This window comes from Neodiprion fabricii, chromosome 1, assembly GCF_021155785.1.
Source record: "Neodiprion fabricii isolate iyNeoFabr1 chromosome 1, iyNeoFabr1.1, whole genome shotgun sequence".
Classification (NCBI taxonomy): Eukaryota; Metazoa; Arthropoda; class Insecta; order Hymenoptera; family Diprionidae; genus Neodiprion; species Neodiprion fabricii.
Window position 1 is genome coordinate 31,228,218 of NC_060239.1, and position 24,649 is coordinate 31,252,866.

Sequence of the window (24,649 nt, forward strand, 5' to 3'; positions counted from 1 at the left end):
GAACATTTATCGTTAGGTTGTTTTATTTTAACGTATTCTATGCGAATATGCATTAATCAAATTTAATCGATTCAACGCGTCAATGAGCCCACTCAAGTATTATAGTAACAGAGTTGAGTGGATTTATTTTTACTTGTTTAATATTTTCAAATTTGTTCCACTTCGTCGTTTGATCATGTATATTAATAGCACGATCTTTCAAGGATCTCTACCGGTTTGGTGCACCCAGGCTAATTTCAACTAACGAAGCAGGTATGTGTGAATGTATGTATGTATATTACAGATGCACCGAAGATTGAATTAGAGGAATTGAAATAATAGAATCGTTGAATATTTCGTACGTACAGAAAGGAGCCGGTCAACATCTTGAAGGAAGAAGGAACCAGACAAGTTTAACAATAACCTGTTTTATTATTTATAATATTATCAATATCTTAATAGCTTATTTAGTGTTCCTCTTTCAAGACTATGTATTGGTGAAAATGATGTAATAAATGTGTATCAAGTGTTGACAATAGCGTTTTTGGTCTAGAAGGCGTGGTTCATCGTTCCGGAGCGAGTTGGTTCAATTGTTAATTAATAATTGAAGACCGGAGGTCACTTCGGTCAAGCCAGATGCTGATAAAGATCTTCCAGTTGAGGTTTGAAGTATGCTTTGAGTTGCGGTCGTTTCGTTTTCAGCGTTGGCGTCAAAAGGCCGTTTTGTACTGAGAATGGGTCTGGATGCAGGTAAATGTCTTTCACCTAAAAAAATTCACGTATCAAACGTCATTAGAGTCTCGAATAATCTCAAAACTGTAAGGTGTGTACCATGAATTATCACATAAATAATTAAGTTTCTTGCCATTTTATACTATAATTAAGTACGGATATATTCAAACAAACCTGTTCGAAGGACTTGAGGCCACTTTCCCTTCCCCAGGCCTGCATGTCGTCGAGGATAAGCCGTTTTACCTCTGGGTTCGCGCAGAGGACGCTCAACGTTCCGGGAATTCTGTTCTCGGATGCCCAGCATTTCACGACGTCAACGTCAGGAACAACAATCGCCACGACGCAGGACTTTAGCGATTCACCGTGAACAAAGACTTGGTGGACATACTGGCTACGGATGTATATGTTCTCTATTTTTTCAGGGACGATGTACTCGCCTTGTGATAATTTGAAGATATGTTTTTTACGGTCGATTATCTTGAGCGTGCCATTCTGGGGAAGGAATAACAAAATTATGTGGTAATCGTGCGTTTATACACACAGAGAAAACGTTGTTGTTGAATTTACCGATTTTGGCGATGGCCATACATGGCGAAAAAAATGTTTTAAATGCAAGAAGATTCGGTTGAGTCAACGAAATAATCGCCAGATTTAGTAGATACAATTTTTTTATATTTTTCATGCCATCACAGTATTTTTGAAATTCAATCCACGGTGGAAATTCAAAATCGTGGAATAACGGTTTTTCCTCAGCACGAATCATTACACTACAATTTACTAACTTGAACGCGATTTTTTGAAACTTACAGGTAACCACATGCCGATGTCTCCTGTGTGATGCCATCCTTGTTCGTCGATAACCTCGGCAGTTTTTTCGGGGTCCTTGAAGTACCCGGCGAAGACGTTGGTACCCTTGACGCAAACTTCACCCTGGTTGCTAACGGCGTAATATTCCATGTCTGGTACGTCGACTAGTTTCACGCAACAACAGGCGACCGGCGGTCCCACGTGCTCCGGCACGTGGTCACCCTTCAAAAGAAAACAATTGATGAACAACGTTCGCTGTTGACTCGAGAGGGTTTAATTTGTTTAAAGTTAGTTACAAGTTGTCGCAATACATTTCATTGTCATTTGACCGCGTCATCTGACCACTACGATCACCCCTTTGTTATTTTTGGACTCCGATACGACGTTATTTGTGTATTGCTTACACATCCAATACTTATATGCCAATGGAATTCGGAGGCGCAAAAAAAAAAAAAAAAAAAAAAAAGAAGAAAAAAAGAAATAAAATAAATAATAATAAAAATACCGACACGGTGATTTCGTTATATCTCAACGTGTGTACAGTGTGCGTGCTCTAAATTGATTGCAAGAATTGAATCGGTGTTGATAAAATAAACCGCTACGGCTGTTATACCGTCAGGTTTATGTCGCCACTTCAATACAGCGACCAGGTATTCACGCGCTATTAAAAGTTCTAACGTATCGCAAAAATAAACTGGAATCAATGCTACCATTTTATTGTACTTTAATACGAGCATTTGGTTATGGATGAAAACTACTAAACATAGATTTACATAAGCATGTAAGTATGACGTTGAAGTGAAGATATATTTAGTTCGCAGCACGTGTTTCAGGTGGTGAAATATGTACGCTATTTGTTACACAGCATCAAAAATTTCTGGTACACTTATACATATCCAAAAGCACTTCATAAAATACTTGATATTATAATACGCGCTACACATTATCGCCTATCTTACCTGCGCGTATTAATTATGAACCGAGTTAATATAATCAATATATTGTGTTGTTATGCGAGTAAATAGGAACGCCTCACGTGTCGAGGCATCCGTTTCAGTTCAAGATTTTACTCGTGCGCTGTGCCAGCTGCAGGAAATTTACGTAATTCAGTATTTACGCAGAGTCGTTCGAATCAGGATGTAAACGAATTTCTCTACGCAATTTTTCGGAAGGTTTATTTGAAATGCAAACCCGTACAGTAATTTTTCAAGGCTTACACGATTTTTTAGATGAAAATTAAAAAATTGGCGGTTGAATATTCCGGCTTTTAATGGTACAAATTTTCGTCCATTTGTCTAGAATCTAGTTTATTATAATTATAGGTGTGTTCATTTGTCTTGTGCGGATGGCGTCAATACGCGCAATGATTGCAAAATAAGCTGTGGATTTTTTAGATAATTTTTATGTGTGCCCAACAAACTTGGAAGCTTAAATATTGTAGGTATATTTTTGATTATCCTATAGAACAAAACCAGAATATCTATGCTGCGTGTAATATTTTTGTCGCCTCGGAAATATTATAAAAATAGAACTTTTCGTTGTTGTATCGTTGAAATTTAATGTAGCCTACCGATCCGCCGGTGTATTATATTAATAATTGCAGGGGCTTGTGGCGGACTGACTGCTTGAGATGGAATAAAGCTGACTGGTAAATTTGAAGTTAAATTAAGCGTCGCGGCTCAATCAAAAGCTATTAATGAAAAGACGTGCCGACGCTGACCCTAACCACGCACGTGGGAATAAATTGTAAGATGAATTTACTGCGTGAATCAGGATGATCAGTAACGCAAAGTGTGACGGTGTTTCATCGCGGATAAATTACGAGTTTTTACAAATAGTCGACAGACAGTGGCTGTGGCCATAGTTACTCACTTCTTGTTGCGTCAGCTCTACACACGTGTCGAGCTTACATGTTACTTTGCACGTAACAGAATTAGATATCAATAATAAATAACAAGATTAGTACGAATATGATGAGAATGCGGATGTAGACACGAGTTTTCGTTTGTTTCAAAACTAATAGGCGTTTATGCCAGCGATAAAAATAATGATGACAGCAATGGGGTGGAGAGATGAATTAGCCAGACTGAGTGCAGCATGAATAATTTCCTTATGTTTACAGAGGCCACATGTTAATGGTGCTAAGTATAGCAAGAGCATGGTGAATAGTTTGTGGCTGGCGGTTGTTTTCGCGATAGCACCCTTCGACGGTTGATTGAATCAACAATGTCAGCGTCTTGTGAATTAAGTTACTCGTAATTGAATCCCCGAAATGGATGGAGTAATAGCGTTAGCGCGAATTGATATCACTATCGATTTATCGATTTTTGATTTTTTAAACATGCACAGAAGATAAAGAAATACGGGATCATTGTGCAAATTATTTCAAACACCATTTCTCAATTACCGATATGTTACATTTGCGATAAAAGTTTTGTTTTCCAATTGCACACTGTACCGCTCCGTACGATAATCAAGTGTTCAAATTGTTCAAACAACTTCGGCTATGCTGATCATTCAGCTGGGATTGTCGAATAAGTATGATCTTAATTAGATAGCATAATTGTCCTGAAATGATTTATAATTCGCGAAGTACAAAATCATAAAAATATGTTCATTAGTTGAAATGGATCTTGCGTAAATTAATTGCTGTTTAATGGGACTGGCGTATTTTTAGCTCTTGTCCCATTGGGCAGTGAATTTGGTGAATGAGAAAACTTGTGCTCTAATTTTAAATTTCATGGCATTCCAGGTGCTGTTTATAGAAATAGCCGCAACGTGAACGCTGGTGCGTAAACCTGATTTCTGACCTTTCCACGCTCTTCTCGTACACGAGCTATCGTTCCAACGGATTCATCGACGGATCGAGTGCACGCATAGGACGACATTGACTAACCTGGACGGTCAAGGTGATTGGGGCACAGCATTCGGTCTGCCCGTAACCCTCGACGATCAGGCATCCCAGAACGCATCTCGCAAAGGTAAGAACGTTGCCCGACAAAGGCGCTGAGCCCACCATAATCAATCTGAGTCGTCCTCCCATTCCATCCTGTATCTTCTTGAAGACGACCTTGTCCCAAAAACTGTTGTTCCTTACTATGCTCTTCTTGATTTCCGACTCCTTCGCTCGCAAGGCCATGTTGAATAGCATCCGTTTAAGAAACGAGCCTTGGAGTTCTGCTGTTACCTGTCAAATTTAGTTATTCTTGAAGTGTACTCTAGTTGAGTGACGGAACGAGGAAACTGTTTATATAGTGGTGGGTGATAAATCTGTCTGTATATGTATACTGGATACGATGTGCGAGTATACTGCCGCCGGAGTTTATAGTGTTACATAAATATATATCTATTTACTGAACCTTTTGAAGAAACTTTACTCCTCAGCCTTGGATAAAAATTGCTATAAAGGAAACGGTAATATCGGAAATTTTGGGACTGGGTGAAAGCTTCGTTGAGTATAATCCGCGATCAAATGTTGGGCTCTTATATGATCGTAAATCAAAAAGTCTTTGATTGCATCTCGACGTTAAGGAAAGATAAATAAGCGTGCGGTCAGCCAACAACTTACGTGCAACTTGATCAATTGATTTGTGGAAAAATTCGCATTAATCGATTCCGTAGTAAAAATATTTACAGGGCAGGCGTGTATTTTCACACCGACAAAAATCCAACTCGTTTCTCTGCAAAGTCGAAAGCTCTTAACACTTCCGTTTGTTTGCTTTTATTATATACGCAAAAGCGTTCTGAAAACTATTAAATCACGCAACGTTTTAGTCCAACTATCATCAGCCATATAAAACGAATTTCCGTCGTAGCGGCAAAATCTGTGAATAACGACGAAAATAGAAACCCGACTTGCCGTAGAGCTTTTAACTAAATCTCACCTTGTCATAGATTCGATTGAGTAGTCTCGGAACGGCGGGCATCACCGTCGGCTTTAGAGCTTTCATATCCTCCGTCAAATGTTTGATGTCTCCACTGTAAAAGCCCACCGCGCCACCCACCATGTACATTCCATTCTCGCAGCACCGTTCCAGCATATGTGCCAGAGGAAGAAAACTGATCATAACGTCCTTGGCGGTGGGCCTGTGGTCCCCGAATTGGAGGAGCACAGCGCAGACGCCGGCTACCACATTCTGATGGGTCAGCATGACACCCTTAGGATTCCCCGTCGTCCCGGATGTGTAACAGATGGTGCAAAGGTCAGTTGGACGAGGAGGTACTTCGGGGTAGTCCTTTTGGGAACCGAGACGCTCGACCTCGTCGAACCTCAGGAGTTCAACGCCTCGGTTTTTCGCCCGTTGTTTCGTGGCGGGTCTGATGTCCTTCATTACGACCAGCTTCCTGAGACACCTCGGTGCTTTGTCCAACAGAAGATTGCACTTCTTGTCGTCCTCGCAAACTACCAAACTGATCTCTGCCTGGTTGATAATGTAGGCGCAGGCGTCCGGTCCCAAGGTGTCGTAGAGAGGTACGACCACCAAGGAGTAATTGTAGCATGCCTGTTCTGTGAGTACCCATTCGGGACAATTTTGACTGTAGAGTCCTATCAATGTCTGAGGTCCGGGAACAAGGCCGCAGGCGATTAATCCTGAGCCCAAGTTCCTCGCGCGCAGCAACGTCTCGTTGTAGTGCAGCCATTGATAAGGTTTATTTTTTCCTTCGTGCCATCCAAGGCATGGCCCATTGTCTGTCAACAAAATGCGAACTTGGCAATATCTGCGAACGAAAATATATGTAACATACGGTGCACCTAGTCCGTCTCGACGACCAGTCAGGCCTTGGTATTTTATATTTTTTATTTGTTTTACAGAAAATGTTAGTTATTTCTTCTAATCTTGCGAATCTTGGGGTTTGCGGTACGCTGGCTTTAACTTAGCTCTAACTATCCCTCGAAATGTACAAATCAAAGTAGATATATTCGAGGATTATGAACTGAATTTAGGTAATTTCAACTGTCAAAGAATGCGCAACAGAGAGAGCCCAAGCTTAATTGAGAAAAGCATAAGCTTATCTAATCGTGGAAAATCTATTTATTGACTGATATTTTTGTTTGGCGAGCTTTTCCTTGGACCACCTGTCCTCCGTATGTTATCTTAATATAAGTCTGAAATAAGTGGTTTGAATCAAACTTGCCAAACTGTGCAACCCATCTTTTCGCATTGAAAATTTGGTAAGTAAAATTAACAGAACTGTTATTATTTGTTTAATGAGACCGAGTCATCGCTGTCGAATCGTTTATAAATTAAGACACTCAGTCCAGCTTAGAAATTCGATTGAACAGAGTTTTTTAATTGAAAATATCCCATTTGTAAAACAGACGCGCTGACCACGTGACCAGTCGTCAATTATTACAACTGTCAACGTTCCTTCTGTTAAATATACAGATGCCATTGGAGCAATAAAAAAAAGCCAATACTTAACTATTAATGGACATTCGCGCAGAAGGATTGTAGATTTGTTATAAAAATTACAAACGTTTAAAAGTGATACTCGTCTGCGTATGTCGTTTAATGCGACACATCACGTCTTAACCATTATTCGTGTTTATCGTAACATAGTTTATTGACCAATTCTAACACACGCAATACATCAAAGGTCGCGCTTACACCGGTGAAGAGGAAGTGGGCGTGGTCGACGTCAAGCTTGAGTGGTTGATTAAAAATTGGTTCAGGTTTAATGAAGACTTACTAGACTCTTTAGCACCCCTTCGGAATGAGTCGTAGAGAGTTCTTGTGTCCTCGTGAATGTAGCTGACGAATTTGCCATCCTTGCTGTCCTTGTAGAATTTTGACACTCTGACAAGCTCGGCACCCTGAAACCAAAGGTTTCCCAAACTTAAATTATATCCGATATTGCGTAACCGATCGGCAAAGCACTACACTAAATATAGCATGAAGCAGTACTGTGTAGCCCGAGACAAACAGACGGATGATTTTCCTATTTTTGATTAGATAACGATTCCCGTGTTAATTTTTGGCTCGCTCTAAAGTCTATACATTGCAATCACATAGACAAGCCGCATAAATTCCAATCAAATTTGCAAGTATACAGTATCACTTTGATGATGTTAAACAACCGGCCACGGCGCTTTTGCCTCATTTTAGTTTTCACTATTTTCTCCCTCATCGGCAGCTTTGTTCTTCTATTTTTCTTGAATAAATCGCGTGGTTTCACAGACCAATCATCAATCATACGGTAGCTAGGTAAGGTTGTCTCATTTCTTCTGGAACCTCTTCAAAAGTGTTAAATTTACACGTAGCAAGGTCAACTGTACGAAAGAATGTTTCAAGTACAGATGCCGACCGGTACAACGCGAGTCCTTGATGCATATTTGCTGGCGAAAGGGCCAGAGGCGGATACCATCAAGGATGCAAAACGCGTGATGCAATATTTGCAAAAGTTTTCCAAATGACGCGAAAAATAGACGAATCGACGTATCGGGATGCGGTAACATTGGCGAATAAAAAATGTAGCTCGTCAAGTAACCTTGAGTATCTCCGACTGCTCGTTAAGGTCTATCGGACTTCGTATCATTTCGTATGAAAAGGAACCAGGCACTCAGAGAACCGCCCTCGAGGCCTCGATTGAACCTTCCAAGCACTCGCGGATATGAAAATTTCCTCCAGGTACACAATATGAACTGCACGACACCTGCACCACACCGTGACTACCGTCTCCTGGTCCGGCGAATAACGGGGTTGCTTCGCGAAGATGCCTCTTTTCCCCCGAGTATCTCCAAGCTCTGTCACGCGGTCCGCGTCTCATTCGTCCTTCCCTCCCCTCGAAGAGACTAGCGAGCGACTTAAACTCTCGGCCATTTAAATATAGGCTCGCATATTGAGGGACGCTGGCGACGCTGAACTTATTGGACGAGGGCCAGCTTCGACGGTAAACACTCTCCCCGTCGGAGGCCATCCCCTCTAAGAGACGTCGAGAGCTGGGCCCTCGCGACGCAGGCGTAATCTCTGCATCACCTGACTTACTTATCCCGATGTTAAAATACAGCTAACAACTACCCGAGAGCAGATGGGGAAGCGCGGGATCCTGCCAACATTTCGGACCGTCGCGTCGCGTCGCGTCGCATCGCGGGGAACGGCTGCTTTATTTTACCGCCAGTAAGTACGTTTACTCTGCATCGCACGAGGGAACACCGGACCCGGGGATCTCGTCGTTTAGAGAATGTTCACCCCTAGGAAGATGACTAAACGCCGTTGCTTTCGCGGTTACACGACCTGCTCTACCCTCCCGATACGTCTAACTTTTGGTCCCCTGAACGATGTCTTCTTCGGTGAAAAGTTTTTATCTCAAATTTATTGAACATTCCTTCACCATTTTAGCTGTAACGACAATTTAAAGCCAACAATTTGACACCAATTTTAGTTCAAAAATCTGTTCTCAGCCTCAAAGCTCAATGTTTAATCTGATAGAAAAGTATCAACGAATTATTTTTTGATTTAAAACGGCTGGATGAATATAAAAATACACTTCAAATGATTCTCGAATTTCCCGTCTATACTCATTCGGGTTATATTTAGCGGCCGCCAAGTACCATACACAGAACCATTATGCCGAGTACCAATTGCGAGGCATTGCCTCAATAACTTCTGCACAATGATAACTCTGAATTATGTTTCATTTCGCGGAAGGATTGCGCTTTTTTTCGTAGAACTCAGCCAACGTGTTTAAACGAGACCAGAAATACTCTGAAGAAGTCTTAAGAGTAGCTAAACATCCTACACGAACTTCTCACCGGGGTGTTGCCCTACATTCTCACTGAGTATAATTGAAATATTATAACGCTCTTGACGTGTTTAGGGTTCATCCGCTCCGATTTCACAGTTGATATTTCGCAAGCATTGCGGGTTACTGTACATAAACACCGAAATATTCATCGAATACGCAGGCTGTGGAGGAACTGGTGGAATTATGGACTATTCCACTATTTACATGTTGGGAGAGCAGGGCACTGCATCCAGAGAGAAATTCACTAAATTCGCTTCATTTCATGTGATGGAACAATTTAATCCCTAACCAGTATCCCTCCATTTGCGTAAAGTTATCCAAACTTGTGAAACGAGGAGAGAACGGACGGAACATCGCGATAGAGGTACGAGTATGTTGTCATAAAACTGAGAGACGTCTACTCTGCTCGACGTCGTTAGGTTGAATTGAAAATTTTTCTTAACGGATGTCTTACTGCTTACCGGAAGAACCTTGGCCTGAGCATCGAGAGGAACGAGCGGTCGCTCCGGTGTTGGACGTGAGGCAAAGTACGCGGCGACCCCGGTCAGGACGAGAGCTCCGGCTGCACCTCCCACGTAGGGAAGGTATTCCTCCAGGTGCGACTGTAACACTGCATTTTCGAGGTCTGGTTTAAGGTCAGTATACATCGTGCTCTGTGGTACGGGAGACGGTTATGGTGCAGGATGCGATAACTGCAGTGGCGAGCGCCTTGAAGATACAGAGATGTGGTTGTCTCTTGTCTTCATCGCACGGAGGCAGTATTCCTTTATCGCGTAGACCTTGTCTGCATCTTGCTGGAAACTGGCTTATTATAATATGTAAGGTAATATGGAACCAGCTTTACGTTAACGTTATCAATAATTTTGCAACATTCATCCTAACAGCTGATCAGCCTTTCCTGAATTCCTTTTTTACACCAATCAGAGAGACAACTTCACGTCAGACAATTTTGTTCAGTAAATATCTAGTATTTCCTGCAAAATCGTTACTGCGGTGGATGTTCTCTTTTGCTTTTTTATTGGGATACTATGTAAGCAGTTTCTTTTTACAATTTTGTTAGGGTTGTACCGCAGGCGATCGATTTTATTGATTCTTTTTACCCTCCAAACGATGCGCGTTTGGCTTGTTCCGAATATACGTGAACTTTATCTCGTACTTTTCACTTCGACTGACATTTAGTTAATTCCTACAGAAACCATTAACATTGTTAAGAAATAATAGCCGAAATCCGGCCAGCAATGCGGTTAAATCTTATTACAGCACATTTAGCAGAACTAACTATATCAAACATATCTTTTAGAGGCTCGGTTTCACGTAGAGAAATTTACAACAGTATTGTGGCCGAATTTCGAACGGAGAAACAAATCAAATAACAATATCATTTTGATGAACACCAATATTGTTCTTCATTTTCTTGGGCCTAATCATCACATGTGAAAGCCATGATGTGATGCATTATTGTGGGCATAGATTGTGGGCTCTACAGGCGTAGATTATAAATGGTTTTTTAAACATACATATTTTGCAAATAAAGTTCGACCTTTACCAAAGACCCAAAGAGAGTGGATGATAAAACCGTAATAGTTAAATAAAAATCAAGGAGTTTGATATTCATGTATAAACGATATAAAATGATAAAGTAACAAAGAAAGAAACTGCCGGAGCTGTGATATGTTTGCTGGAAATTCATTCAAAGTGAATCTAACCACGTGTCACGAGAATCAAGTCTCTAGATTATCCGGACTTCTACGAAACCATACAAAACCCAGATATCCTAATACTCAATTTGCGGGGGGATTACCGTGTTTATTTAATTCCAGAATACGCAAGTCACTTTTCCATGAAATAACGGAGATACATCTGCGTATCAAAACGAGTTGAATGATAAAACTGCAGGTATTCACGCTGACTAAAATGAAAAACGAACCTATCCGCAACGAAACTATTGTTAGCCATTCTGTTAAAGCGACAACAACCTGCTCAAGATTTGAACTTGCATCTGACTTATAAACATGTGCGAACATAGCGGTTAGTTCAAAATTCAAAGCGATTCACCGAGGATTGATACATAACGAGAGTGGTGAAAAACTTGACGGGTTCAAGTTTCTCAGTGAGTGTACGATGTGTAAGAAAAGCTCTCTAGGACTAGGATATCATCAGTGAAGTTACTTACTAGCTGAAGAGTCAGATCAGTCTCCCTTCTTCCGTATGTTCGCTCTAAATGCAGACACAACGTACGTACGAAGGCACGAACCGAACCGTTCTATTTTCTTGTGGACGATGCGCTACGGAAGTCACGCTGTTCGGAGTCTGCAGTTTTGTTATCGGGGCGCCTTGACTTCTGCCCCTGAGTTTGGAATTAGTCAGGACGGAGGCATGATAGGCGGGTTATCGTCCTGTACTTTGAACCGTAGCGGTGTATCTCTTTTCTGCTCAGCTCGACGCCTCACTGGTACCTACGTACAACGTGTATACCCAACCTCCTGGGGTTACGTTCGCGGTATGACGTCACCGGGCTGAATCGATGCGCAGCGTCCGCGCGACCCCTGCATTGGAAAGGGGAGCCACAGCCGCATGGCTCGACGTGACGCCGCGACGGCGATAAGCCTGGCATCTCTCGTCTCGCTGCGAGGGCGACGCCGCCCAGGGTAGACGTTCGGTCAAGTGGAGGTCTGCGTTCGATAAGACAAACTACAGCGGCAATTTTGAACGTGGCATGGATTGGCGGGTATTTGAGGACTCCCTTCAGCCTCATCTTCAGGGGCTTCGACGACGGGGTCCATCGACTCCAGTTTCGGGCCGGATGGCTCCACCGCACGTTGTCGTTTTCAAAGAACTTCTTTGAACCGCGTCTGGTAAGGAATTGGGGAGTTCGCGGTGACTCGTGATGGAAGTTTTCCTGGATTTTTGCGCTTCAGAGTCCGTGAGGCGGTAATCGTCATACGTCTTTCAAGAATGTGGACGTCGGCACAGTACTGGCCGATGTTGCTTCTGGCCCTTTTCGCGACGTGTTACCTTTGGAGAACGGGAGCACCATTTTCCTGGTTGTCCACCAGAGTGCTGGCACGAGCCTCCTTCGAAGTCGATCTCACCTTACCGTCATCCGAACTCAGGGTGTCTCAACGTTTTGTGAACAAGACCGCGAGAGCAAAACACACCGTGAGAGGGCCCGCAAAGATGAATCATCGCCAACCGATCTCGAGATACATGTTGCGGCTCTACCATCGTCGGCCCGACGCTGACATCGTGCGAGCTCTTCAACCGGCTCACATCTCTTGGCCGTTGTCAAATGATGGTGGAAGAGTCCTCGAGTTCTCCGTGCCGATCACACAACCTGGGGAGGTTCTGGAAGCGGCCGAGCTTATGGGGGCCGCCGGAATGATTCTCCGTGTTCATTCGGCCGACGGATTGCCTTGGAAGGACCAAGTTCACCGGCCACGAAGAGACGATGCTTGGAGAGGATTCAATGTGACCGATGCGGTTCTCGGCCGAATCGGTGACGTACTGCGACTTCGGGTACGCGGTAGAGTTGATGGTTGGCATCGAGGCGAAGGACCGATCCTATTGCTCAGCTATAGCAAGCCGAAGAACCGAAGACCGCGGTCGACCGTCGACGAGGAACAAGGGGACGTCACTACTACGTGGAAAAACGACGCCGCCCGACGCCGGCGTCGAAACGCTTGCCGCAAACGGTCTCTGTACGTTGACTTTTCCACAATATCGTACGACGAGTGGGTCGTTGCTCCGAAGGGCTACGACGCCTACCAGTGCGTCGGAAAGTGCTTTTACCCACTAGGTGACCATCTCAGTCCTACGAAACACGCGATCGTCCAAACCCTCGTTTACGCCGCGTTTCAGGCCGCCGATGAAGCCAAAGCCAACGTCAATTCTAACAACAACAATAAACCCGTCGGAAGAGCGTGCTGTGTGCCAACCAGGCTCAGTGCAACCAGTCTGCTTTACATGGATGCCACGGGAACCCTGACTTACCAGTATGGATACGAAGACATGGTGGTGGCAGAGTGTGGCTGCAGATAAGAGGACAGAGTCCAGAACTGCTTTGCTTCTAATAATATTGAGATCGGTCGAATGCAAGTTCAAGCAGTGTATGAGTATCAGACACGTGTGCCGGGAACACCCAGTAGAATACGGAGCTATTTTTACCTGCGAATTTAGATTTTCTTTTGTATATACCTACCTTTGAGTTTTGACTATCCTTATTAAGTATGAGAAATACGATCTTATATCAGTACGATGAATTTCTTTACGGTGCTGATGAATGCTACGTTTAACGGAAACTTTGTGCCGAAGAGACTACATTCTCTGCGATTATTTTGAGATATTACAACATTAAATTCTTGTAGCTGGATACTTTACGATGTCGGAAAAGCCGATATTCCTATTTGTCAGTTGTCAAGCTCCTTCATCAGATATTAAATCGTAAGGTTTTGATCTAATTTTAACAAACATTGCGAATAGTTAAAATTTGAATGAAAACCTCACATTATCTTAATTACATAAACTCTATTCGTTCAAATTCAGGGAAGGTTTTATCTGACTTCTACTATCGCGGTTCAAATGATTTGGAGCAATAAGCGCGAAGTGCATTACCAAATAGTTCATCATGTACGTGAGTAAAGATATAGAAGCACTAGCAAACTGGGGATGTACTTGTAAATAATATATTTTCTAAATAAAATGACACTGTTACTCGTAAAACAATATAAATTTAATCAATCAACATAATCAGTATATATGGTACAAAAACACATAGAGGATACAGAGTGTTCTCGTACACTCGTGTAGTGTTAACTAGTTCTCGAAACACGTTGTTCATCACCGTTCCTTAACACAATACACACACAGATTATAGTAATTCACCTTATGAGAAATCTGCTCCGTATACATACTCGTAAAAATAAAAAATCAACAGTTTTCAGTCACTATGATGCGAACACTTTTGAGCACATTTCGCTATTCTTTCTGTTCAGTAGGTACGACTTTGCCGGGGTCGAAACCCTCGACCTCCTCGTCTTTCTCAACTTATGCCTGCTCCCGGGTATCCTCTCAATCTTGTAAACGTGATGTCTGGCTGTTGACTGGGGCTGTGTGAGTCTCATGCACAACGATACTGGACCCGAAAAGTCAAGGTCGGTAGAGAGCTCGAGTTTCGGCTCAACAGTCAGCGTGAATTCCGCTGTACTTTGCACGAATTTTGAGCGAACCCTAGAGGCTCCGTGGACGGCAACACCAGCTGCCATTTCAACCAAGGACTGAGCGTTCCTCGACCAAAGACTCAGCTGCACTTGACCAGCGAGATCGAAGCTGATGGCACCCTCAGCGTCGATTTCCGTTAGGAAGCCGGAAGCCAGAGGCAACATTTCCTTGTGGTGATGTAGGGCTGCAAGTGTTTGAAAGGCTGATGTCCGAGTCGACGCTGTTCCTGACCAAACGTGGCCCATGAGCTCGCCTTGTCCAGAGAAGAAGACAAACGGGCGTATTCCAACTCCGAGAAGTGCGATTTCCATGCCGGCTGTTGCTACTTCTTCTTCAGTCGGGGTACCGGCGACTTCGTTGTCAGACGAGGAAACGAATCCGCCCAAACCACCGGCGAATAGTCCCAGGGAAAAGATCTGCTGGGTATGAGCGTCGGTCTCCAGAACGACGTCGACGATACCTCTCTTCAGGAGACCTGAGTGAACTTCTTGAATGGTAACCAGAGACCCGTTGCTACCCGGTGATTCGAGGAACGACCTCGTGAACGCCGTGCTTAAGCCTTTCTGAGCCGCAACGTGATAGTTGTTTACTTTTCCAGCAGCAGCTCTCGCCGCCTCCTTCAAGTTAACCGCAAAGTCGTCGTCCTTTTCAGCCAGCTGGTCTAAGCGCTGGCTGAGGTACCTTCGCACTTCGTAGGCTGGGTCCTGGTTTGCCAGGTACTCAACTAGACCCCGAAGTTCATCCTTTGTCGGTTTGGTTTCGAGGATGATGTCAAGAGCAAGAGTCCTCGCGCTACTGTCTTTTCTAGGCCCTCCAAGCTGATAGAAAACTCTTTTCGCCGCGGTTCTTACCTCTGGATTTATATGTTCCCGTTGCAGATTTCCCAGGGCTCGCCAAGCGACAACGCTCGTCGCCTTGGTGCCATTCAAGGCGTAATTGAGGAGCGTTGGAATGGCCGCTTTGCTCCGCAGGTTTCTCAATGCCCTCAAGAAGCGAAGCTTGCACTCCTCCCCGGTGCAAGTATCAAGTCCGGTTTCAAGACTGACCCTAGCATTCTCGATGATCGCCGGAGAGCCCTCCTGTCTTGCTAAAGCGGCTGCGGTCAGGGCCAGGGTTTCCGCTAGTCTCTCGTTCTGCTGCGTCTCTTCTGATCTTTTCAATACGTCTTTGACGACGTCTGGATGCGGCACTGGTGCCATGGACAACGCCCACAAGTATCTCTCAGTATCATCGCCGATTTCGTCTTGCCGTAAAGACTTCATAGCTGCCTTGTGGGTTGTCGGTGTAGCCGCTGATCCTACTACGTCCAAAAGTTGAGCTTTTATTTCTCGGTATCGAGGACTCTTTAGAACTTTGGCAAGGTCGTCGATCGAAGCTTCCCTCACCAAGGGTAAAACTTTAAGGAATGCTAGGGCAGATTTTGTTGATCCCAGAGCCGATTCGGCGAGTGCTGCACGATTTTGATCGAGGACTTGACCCAGCTGAAAAAGAATATCGGTATTAGTGCATGCAATCTTACTATATTTTTTTAAAACAAAATTCCACGCCGTGAAGATATCACGTTGAACGATCTTCCTTAAAGTGGAACAAATGGTAGGTTTTTCATGTATACTATACTGGGTGGTGACCATCCTGTATTGCACTATAATTCATGGAAATCAACAAACCGTAACGCAACCGGCATCGGGGCACGTAGGAGGCTCCAATTGCAGGCTTATGGAACTTTCTCTGAAGCTGGGTTCTAGTAGAACAATGGCATCCTTGACAGTTTCGGCGACTACAGGTGTTGCCTCCAACTTCCCAGGGACGAGCTCAAGAAGTTGCTGCGAACTGACGGCAGTGCTGGCTTCTGGTTTAGTTGCTAGGCTCATCTCGTGTCTTTCTTCGTTGAGAATGGATTTAGGCAAAAGACCCGAGATCAGATCGTACTCTGCTCTGCGAAGGCTCTCCACTTTCACCCCAAAGACCGGACTTGAGTGCTGTTTCTTTGGGGGCAGCGAATTGTCCGCGCAGAAAGTTTTTTCTTTCATCAGTCTGTGCGGTCCACCGGATAGATAGGTAACATTGCAAAGTCCCGACGCATCGTGCTCCAAGTAATCGCCATCCAGAGTCCGGTATTGGAAAAGACTGACTAATCCTCGTTTTAGGTTTGCAGTTGACGCTTCGTCCGATGGGTCAAGATACAGAGTGCCCAGTTCGCCCTTCTGCCATAGGACGAGGGCCGGTCCTTTCGAAATATCGTCCAGCCTCGAGGAGTGTTCGATGAAACCTTCCGGCTCTGGTGCTTTACGGGACTTGATCCATAACTGCGGTGACAGCAGCTGAAAATATTGAAGTTTCTTGGTAAATATTTGCCTCCAGATTCACTAGGGTAATTTGATCGATTCCCGTCCCAGAAAGAGAATAATAGTCTAACCCGAGCCATGTGTGTTGAATTTCTATTGGTAGTGATGAAATACGTGGACCAATGAAAATCGGTCACACGCGAAGTGTTTAGGATAGAATCCTTGACTGCTGACGCAACAGTGACTGTGATTAAATCTCCAGATATTGCTGATAGTGGTAGAGAGCATGAAAAGTCTAGAAATATTAACAATGCATTTGCATTGAATTTCCATATCGCAAATTAGATGTACGTGCAACATCGCGTATGTGCATAGGCAATTACTTGAATACATTTATACTCCTAGCAATGACCTAAAACACTATGACCTAATAATTAACTCAAGTTTAATTATATGCCACATTCGTAAATAATAATTTCGTTCTACGTGGTGTCAGCTTACTATCATTTCATTTCATGTTTAATAATAAGATGAATTTATTGCCTGCATTTGAGTTTCTAATTTATTGCTGTTAATTTAATGTAGTATTCAAAAGTTTCAGAGAATCAATGTATTCAAAGTCCAAAAGTCATCGAAATTCTCAAGGTTCCCACGTGCCAATCAATTTGCTTACCAATGTATTTTAAAACGTTATGGATATCCTCTCGTATCCTCTACGTCTGCATTATACCGACCTAGTAGTAAAAAAGATTCGTCAGCTTATTGCTATGCGGGTGAATGCGAGCTATTGATGTGCATATGAGCTGACACGTGATTCGAACGTTAATAGTTCCCCTGTAGTTGTGACGCTCAAAGTCCCGCAATCATCATTGGATATGCATGAAGATTACTTTATCCGTTTTATTGTAAAAAAAATGATGTAAAAAAAAGTATACAACTCATCGTCAGCAAGTTGCAGCCATCAGCCATCCTTATCGCGAACATTCCATTTCTACTAATTACAACTGAGCCTTGAGAATGGATATACAAAAATTCATAAGAGTGAAATAATAGAACGCTTTAAAGTTTCACAATTAGCTCACAACGGAATTGGTGGCAAGTTTTTTCGCGTACTAGTGACGCATCGGCAAATTTAAACCTTCATCAAAATTACAGTGCCCACGTCACTCGTGGAAGGAATGTCAGCGCGTTAAGCAGGAACAGATCGGCTGGTCATCAATTATGCACACCTTTCGTTCTAATTCATCGAAACAAATCCCTCAAGAACAGCAATCAAGTCTGCATAGGAATGTGGTAATAATTCGCCGATCAAATGAAGGCACAAAACATAATTTCATCCCAAGAGCATCGTGCTGGCATAAAGAAACCGAAAACATAGCTGCGACCTGTCATGCTGGCCTCCTTCTCACCACGTGTAGGTACGTAACATGTTTCAAATTGAGATCGTCTTACCTCGACTCTGAGCAGGAGGGTGTCCGCGTCGTTAGGGTCCTTCCACACCGCGGTCACGGCGAGTTCACCGGTAAGCTGAAATCCGACGTCTCCTCCGGCCCTTGGAGGGCCGGCCTCTTTGAAAAGAAGCGTAGTAGTGAGTTTGTATTTGAGTCCACTGCCCAGGGTCCATCCTCTCGCCGCACCAGCCACCGCTAAAATTATCAAAAAGAAACCACTGCACGATCTTCTCGTTGCCATCGTCTAATTGTCGCCGATTTCGGTAAGGTCTCAAGTTAATTAGTCCTACTCCGAAATACTCGTACTGTGACATTAACCGTCAAGGCGAAATTATTCGTTGGGTCTACAAAATACGGTTCGACTGTCGAAGAGTTCGCGAGCCGACTGAGTATCGTCTGGGTTCTCGACAGTGGCCAACTGGCATGTGTTGGTGAGCAACGCACACGGTCGCTTCGTGACCAGGACATAATCGGACTTCGTGGCGAGTGTGTAATCTCGTGGTGGTATTCGTGCGGTTGATACGGGCGCCTTTGACGCTCCTCGGTCGCCCTGTTGTTGAAGTACAGGTCACCTTTATATCGGCGATATGAATAAATCATCAAGATCGTTATACTATCGGAGGCAGGTGATCTCCTCTTTTGGCAATATTGAATAGCTAACTGGTTATGGCTTTGCCGAAGGCGTCACGTAAGCACGTGCTTCTCGAACGGAATTTTCTTTTTCGCATCCGTCAGTTACACGGGATGAGGATCGATAGCGAAATATAATTTCCGGTGTGTGAATTGCAGCGGTCTACTCCGAAACCGATTTACACCCGTCTGTAATATTGTTGCTAGTTTAAGAAGCCACCTAGGTGCGTGTATTCGCTCACGGTATTGAATCACTTTCGAGATCTACCCGACCACGATCGTCGGTACCGTTAAGTGCGTCTGACTCCTACTTTTTGTTTGTATATGTTATATGTGCGTGGAAAGTACGCGATGTATTCGACAGAGCGTAAAGGTCCACTTCCACGATGTGACGAACATTCGTGATTCCAGTCCTTAAATTGCTTCATGCATTCACTTTTACCTCATATGAAACAGCAGTTAATCTTCGTCAGCCTTCCACATGGTTATCTATCCTTTTCCATTATCCATTCAACAAGCGTATCAAGTGCTATTTATATTTATCGCGTCAGGTCAATCGATGAAATACACCCACGGGCAATATACACTTAAAATCCAATCCAATCCGGCATTCTACTTTGAAATTGGCAGGAATTGAAATCGTGCAAATCTCGACTGATATTGAGGTAACCACCAACGCGTTAGGCTCGATATTTTTATGCAATTCACTCTTGTTTTTCACAAATAATTCATTCTATCGGTTCGCATTTTGTTAATAGGTAAACAAGCTTATCAATCTTTATCTCGAACTGTGAGGTTGGTTATGTCGAAAATTAGATTTATCGAGAATGTTATGTCGCAGGAAAGACATTAAAAAAAGTATGCAACATATACACACATATCTATGATGTTGGTAAATTATCATTATCGGTATTTCGTTTCAGTGTTGGGACCGCCGAACTGCGGTATAACGGAACGAAATCAAAACCCGAGAATGGATTAAAGTTCAACGTTGAAAAGATAAGGCATTATTGCTTCAGAGTTTTACGTCAGAATAATTACATGGAACTACGTATCACGGTAATTTTGACGTCGGGACTTGTGTTTGAATGCGAACGGTAAATAATTAAGTTATCACTCCCAACGTTGTATTGAAATTTTCAGCAAACATCTTGTCGTTTTTTTTTTAAATATATATTATCCGTTTCAAATTATACTCAAAAAGGAAACTCAACGACCGAGCAGGAATTGAAAATGATGAAAAAATGATCCATTCGAAATAAGGTACGAGCTTTGGCCTCGGTCAATCCAAGCCTGAAGTGTGCTTCACGTAGTAGCTCCACCTCGTGTAACATGTTCTGCCATGCTTTAAAGTCAGGCACTCGTAACAGGAATTCCGGTCAATCTTCGGGTAGAATACTGCCGCTATACGAGGAGCAACGGCCGTATTGAGGCGGCCACAATTTCCCGCCCTTTATTCCGTATTTCATGTTATAAATGACAAGGGGCCGATTTGCTTCGCGTGCCATTTCGGATTTTTTTCCTGATCTTTGTCTGTTATTGTTTTTCTTTCGTTTCTTTCTTCCAGCCGTTATAACGGTCTCCCGAAACCCCGTTTACGAACACATGCGATTACATTATAGTCGGTCAATTGCCTAGGAAAGATAGGATGCGTCATTCGAGTCTAGTTGTAAACTAGAAGATTCATCGGACACCTTACTCCAGGCCATCGGCAGGCGGGCAGACGGAATTCGGTCATCTCATGTTTAGCCTGTGGCCGGTAATGCGATTAGGACACTGCAGAGTCCAGAGTCTAGACTCGGTTTGAGTAGCGTCGCGTTATTGGTGTAGTTAAGCGTTGGTTTGTATTCTGATTTGCCGAGTGACATCGTCAAGTCCCCGAGGCGGACTATTTGGATGGTTTTCCGAGTGAGGGTTCGGTGTGACGGGAAGTAGCCGGTCTATTATAGATAAACGCGCAATGTATCCCCGGAAATGGATAATTGCAACTTACTGTACGCGTCGACGATTGTGTGCATATTTACCTGGAGCCATTCGACAGTAGGAACCTGCGACAGAATGAAAACATTATCGTTAAAGTTCACGAGTCCTGGAAATTCGGATGAAAATTATAACCGAGGATGGAAATACCGCGAACAAACGAGGCAATGATACATTTTTAACGTAAGAAAAATAAAACGAACGACGAGCATGAAAGCCGCCGTCACCGCTGTGGTTTTAACGCTCGAAACTCGTTAACTGAATGTCAGGATGGAGAGTACACATTGATCGCGAAGAATGGCTGAAGGAGGGGAAGGAGGAGAAGGAGGAGAAGGAGGATCAACGGACCCGTTCAACGACTCCCTCCTTCTTTTTACTCCCCCACCGTCCCCTTCTGTCTGTCCGAGGAATCAATGGGGACGGGGACCGACGGGGACCGACGGGTACCGGTAAACTCAGGGAGGAGGGATTATACTCACCAAAGAGTGCCAAGAGGTAGACCAGGGTGACGGTGATGGCCACCGGCTTTCCCGAGCGCACCATTCTCCAGTTGTCGTACTCCCCGTTGCTCGTCAGCCTTCGTTTTATGCGCGTCTGTAAGAACGATTTTCCTCACTCGGGGACCACGTTGCCGTCGCTCGGATAGCGCTCGGTATTCCACAGTTGCTCGTCACTCCTCGTCCTACGAATAAACACGAATAATTATTAGCTGAGGCCGGCGTTATCGCTGGCTGGGAACCAGTGCGACCGAGAGGGCAGCCAGCTTGGAGGGGACGGACTATCGCTGCACAGGAGGGGGTTTCTCGGCTGTCCTCAACTGTCGCTCCTGCCCGACTACGACGACGAGCAAGTGCTCCACGTTCCTCGACTTCGCGAGTCATCGGTTCTATCAAAATGTGAAAAAAGGATACACGTTCCGATGCGAACCCTCGAGTTCTCATTACCCGGTTACACTTTGATGCCACGGAAACAAAAACACGAACAACCCCGTGATCTCTTGGCATTCGGCGAATTAATAGCACCGAACTGAATTTCGCGATATCGTCATCATATTCGGATTATTATTGGTTTTCTCGCCGGAAATTGGCGACACGCTTAATCGAGGCATTAATAAAGGCATTCGTCGGAGGATAAAAATGAAAATCATGTACCGAGTACTTTTGATAGTTGGATAAAGAGAATTCTAATCATAAATCATGTACCGAGTACTTTTGGTAGTTTGTAGGTGGATAAAGAGAATTCTAATCATAAGTTATCAGGTCTAGACTAATACAGTAATCCTGTTTTCGGCATATTTCCTACTATGGAATTCTGTCTGTTGAAAAAAATTGTGATTAAAAGACACTCAACCGTTACTTCACGCTTCGACGCACATGCTGCTGGAAGTCTATTCTTCATTCGCGGGATGTTGGTGCTATTATAGGAAACGGAATTTAATCAGATTGTATAATATTACAGTAGCGTTATGCTCATTGCAATTTTCAGATAATGCAGTCAACGCATCGAAACCATTTATTTGCGGTACACAATGAAAAACCGGGTAAATTATAGCCTAGAGGTAGAACAGTGAAGCATTTACCAAGCATTATATCCCGTACAAATATACGAGTAGATATACTTATAATGAAGGAAAAAAACCAAAAGTTAATATTATTGGTTCTTTCAGGCATTTCGTACTCTGTTATACACATCAAATCGCAGAAAAACCTTTGTAAGTTTTTAACCATGCATGCTTGTGTTTTTTTATCTGTACCTCTCTATGCCGTGTACGTTTCGTTTATGCTCGATCCGAGTTGTATATGATTATATAAATCGAAGGAGTTGACTTGATCTCCATAGAATATTTAAGAAATATTTCGATCTAAACCTTACGTATAATTCTATCTATAAAGAAGGACGAGGAGACCTTGAAAGCTGCGTCGTGTGCGCGTGGCTAATTTGGGTTTGTCGGTGTAGACACAGTGTGTAATTCTTTGCCTTAAATATCTATAGACGAACACTTTGCTAGACTTACAATTGGTGATAAAATTGAATGTAAAACTAGATAAGCGTAATATATGAAGTTTAAAATTTCACCGACTGTTTCGTTGTAAAATGTATATAACCGGCTGACCATTTTTTTGAGCAATTTCACTGCCTCTTACCTTCTTCGCTTAACGCAGGTTATGAAAGGCACTGACAATGAGTTTAGTGTCTTGTTACCAGAGTTGTGATGGGTGGGTTCCGATAAAAATCACACCTACTGTTACATCAAAAGACTAGGACTTATACGTAGACTTGTACCATTGTTCTTTTAAATATGTATACATAAATATGTGTCAGTGGTCACATTGAAGTTAGTACTGCACTCCAGAAACGAATTCTTCACATTGATTTCAAACTAATTCACGTTTGAGTGGAAAATGTGATGTTTCAAAAAAAGGGACCAAGTTTTGAACAGTTCAAATTTTTTTATTACAACCCATTTGACGATGCTGGTAATCTATAACGGCTCTGATCTTATCGCATTATAAAACCCTAGTGACGCGTGCGCCCTTTTACGAGCATGCGAACACGATGATTATGTTATGTGAGAAAATTATTCCGAGCAAAAATAATACCTCGAAAAAAGCAAAACCTGCATACCAGTTTTACTTTACTCGCAGACGGGATATGCCTGAGGCTTCTACAGCCGCTTGCTTTCCTCGGGCGTCGAAACTTCCTTGTTGACAGTACGGCCAGCTCACTTTAACGGGGACGTCGGCGTGGGTAGAAGACGTTGGAATGAAGCTATTACTCTGGTGCAAACTGGATGTCAGTTGCGTCTTGTTTCTACCGGATACCCAGTAGCCACTAACTCTACGCGGCCACGAGCGAATTGAGCATGTTAGAAAAAAAGTGATGCTACGTATCGCCGGTTGGGAAGTTTCTTATCAGTCCAAGTGATTTTTGACCCCTAGAATGACTCTCTGGCCTCCTTACTTATTCGCTTGCACGTTCGGTGCCTGTTCGTCAATGATCGATAACAAAGTGTGAGCGTATTTAATACCGAGAAAGTTGAACTGTTTTGATAACGCGTTCTTCTATGACGTATAATCGTATGTAACACTTGTGGACGTGCTTATAACCTGTATCGCCTTTCATAGAAAATATTATTGCTGATTTCAAAGTTTCGCGTGAAAAGATCGACGTTGTTCTTACGGAGAATAGAATTTATCTTTTCTAAACTGCGTAGGCGCGTTGGTTAAGCCATTATACGGTGGATGATTACATACATTGTATTTACTTACCGTAAATTGCGCCGAATAGAGGCTCGCAGAGTTATCCCAATCGACGTTGCTCAACTAGAAACTAACCACCGTAGCTAAACTGACGTTACGTTACCCAAATGGTTAACAATTTTCGTGAAACATCGTGCACGGCACAATTAAAAAATAAAATCCACACGTCTCATCACATGGCTGAAAATTTTAGATCATGCCAAATGGCTCAATCAAGCACAATGCATGGTAAGCGTTTTATTTCACCCCGCTTCATTAGTTCATGCGCGCGTTTACGCTGGTAAAGTTTTTCCGCGAGTTTGATTATAGTCCAGATGCACTCTGACCGTAAACCGTAACCGCCTCACACTCTTTTTGCACATTAGACTCACTAATTCATCAGAAGTATAAAGTTTCTCCCGCATTTCAAGCGAATCATCAACACTGCGATATCGCTTTTATCATGCAGTTAATTGGCGGATAATTATTGCTATAAAATTTTTTAAACATAGTGTTAAATATATTCAATAATTGTAAATGAGTCGCGACTCCATCGCGTCTGGCTTTTGGGAATGTTTGAATT

At 43.3% G+C, this 24,649-nt stretch overlaps 3 protein-coding genes across 7 annotated transcripts; 1 reads left to right on the forward strand and 2 right to left on the reverse strand.

The window, feature by feature from the left end:
- Positions 1–391: 391 nt before the first annotated feature.
- LOC124179180 (long-chain-fatty-acid--CoA ligase 5) lies at positions 392–11,580 on the reverse strand. Of its 3 annotated transcripts, none has more exons than XM_046563370.1 (8): positions 11,438–11,580; positions 9,726–10,058; positions 7,210–7,333; positions 5,403–6,208; positions 4,415–4,705; positions 1,519–1,740; positions 886–1,203; positions 392–744 (listed from the first exon to the last, which is right to left on the reverse strand). In XM_046563370.1, the coding sequence occupies exons 2-8, from the start codon at positions 9,909–9,911 to the stop codon at positions 607–609; spliced, it is 2,085 nt and encodes a 694-aa protein (XP_046419326.1). In that variant the 5' UTR covers positions 9,912–10,058; positions 11,438–11,580; the 3' UTR covers positions 392–606. The 3 variants fall into 3 exon arrangements, with proteins under 3 accessions (XP_046419326.1, XP_046419337.1, XP_046419345.1); XM_046563381.1 differs by having other exon boundaries at positions 9,726–9,874; positions 11,438–11,577; XM_046563389.1 differs by lacking the exons at positions 9,726–10,058; positions 11,438–11,580 and adding an exon at positions 8,008–8,328.
- Positions 11,581–11,732: 152 nt separating this feature from the next.
- Positions 11,733–14,174, forward strand: LOC124179203. Its single transcript, XM_046563413.1, has one exon. It carries the CDS (start codon positions 12,220–12,222, stop codon positions 13,300–13,302), a length of 1,083 nt encoding a protein of 360 aa, XP_046419369.1. The 5' UTR covers positions 11,733–12,219; the 3' UTR covers positions 13,303–14,174.
- LOC124179161 (microsomal triacylglycerol transfer protein) lies at positions 13,972–24,228 on the reverse strand. Of its 3 annotated transcripts, none has more exons than XM_046563346.1 (6): positions 24,097–24,228; positions 21,307–21,509; positions 20,872–20,895; positions 18,219–18,412; positions 16,149–16,802; positions 13,972–15,962 (listed from the first exon to the last, which is right to left on the reverse strand). In XM_046563346.1, exons 2-6 carry the CDS (start codon positions 21,368–21,370, stop codon positions 14,208–14,210), a joined length of 2,691 nt encoding a protein of 896 aa, XP_046419302.1. In that variant the 5' UTR covers positions 21,371–21,509; positions 24,097–24,228; the 3' UTR covers positions 13,972–14,207. The 3 variants fall into 3 exon arrangements, with proteins under 3 accessions (XP_046419302.1, XP_046419292.1, XP_046419283.1); XM_046563336.1 differs by lacking the exon at positions 24,097–24,228 and adding an exon at positions 23,428–23,631; XM_046563327.1 differs by lacking the exon at positions 24,097–24,228 and adding an exon at positions 23,453–23,605.
- Positions 24,229–24,649: the final 421 nt, after the last annotated feature.

Excerpts from the sequence above, each read along its gene's own strand:
- LOC124179180 (XM_046563370.1), bottom strand. The coding sequence starts at position 9,911 with ATGTATACTGACCTTAAACCAGACCTCGAAAATGCAGTGTTACAGTCG. Across the intron at positions 4,706-5,402 it reads TCAATCGAATCTATGACAAG|GTAACAGCAGAACTCCAAGG; the intron begins GTGAGATTTAGT and ends TAAATTTGACAG. Across the intron at positions 1,741-4,414 it reads CAATCACCTTGACCGTCCAG|GGTGACCACGTGCCGGAGCA; the intron begins GTTAGTCAATGT and ends TTTCTTTTGAAG.
- LOC124179203 (XM_046563413.1), top strand. The coding sequence starts at position 12,220 with ATGTGGACGTCGGCACAGTACTGGCCGATGTTGCTTCTGGCCCTTTTC.
- LOC124179161 (XM_046563346.1), bottom strand. The coding sequence starts at position 21,370 with ATGGTGCGCTCGGGAAAGCCGGTGGCCATCACCGTCACCCTGGTCTAC. Across the intron at positions 18,413-20,871 it reads CTACTGTCGAATGGCTCCAG|CGGTGGCTGGTGCGGCGAGA; the intron begins GTAAATATGCAC and ends TGATAATTTTAG. Across the intron at positions 16,803-18,218 it reads CCCTCCTGCTCAGAGTCGAG|CTGCTGTCACCGCAGTTATG; the intron begins GTAAGACGATCT and ends CAATATTTTCAG.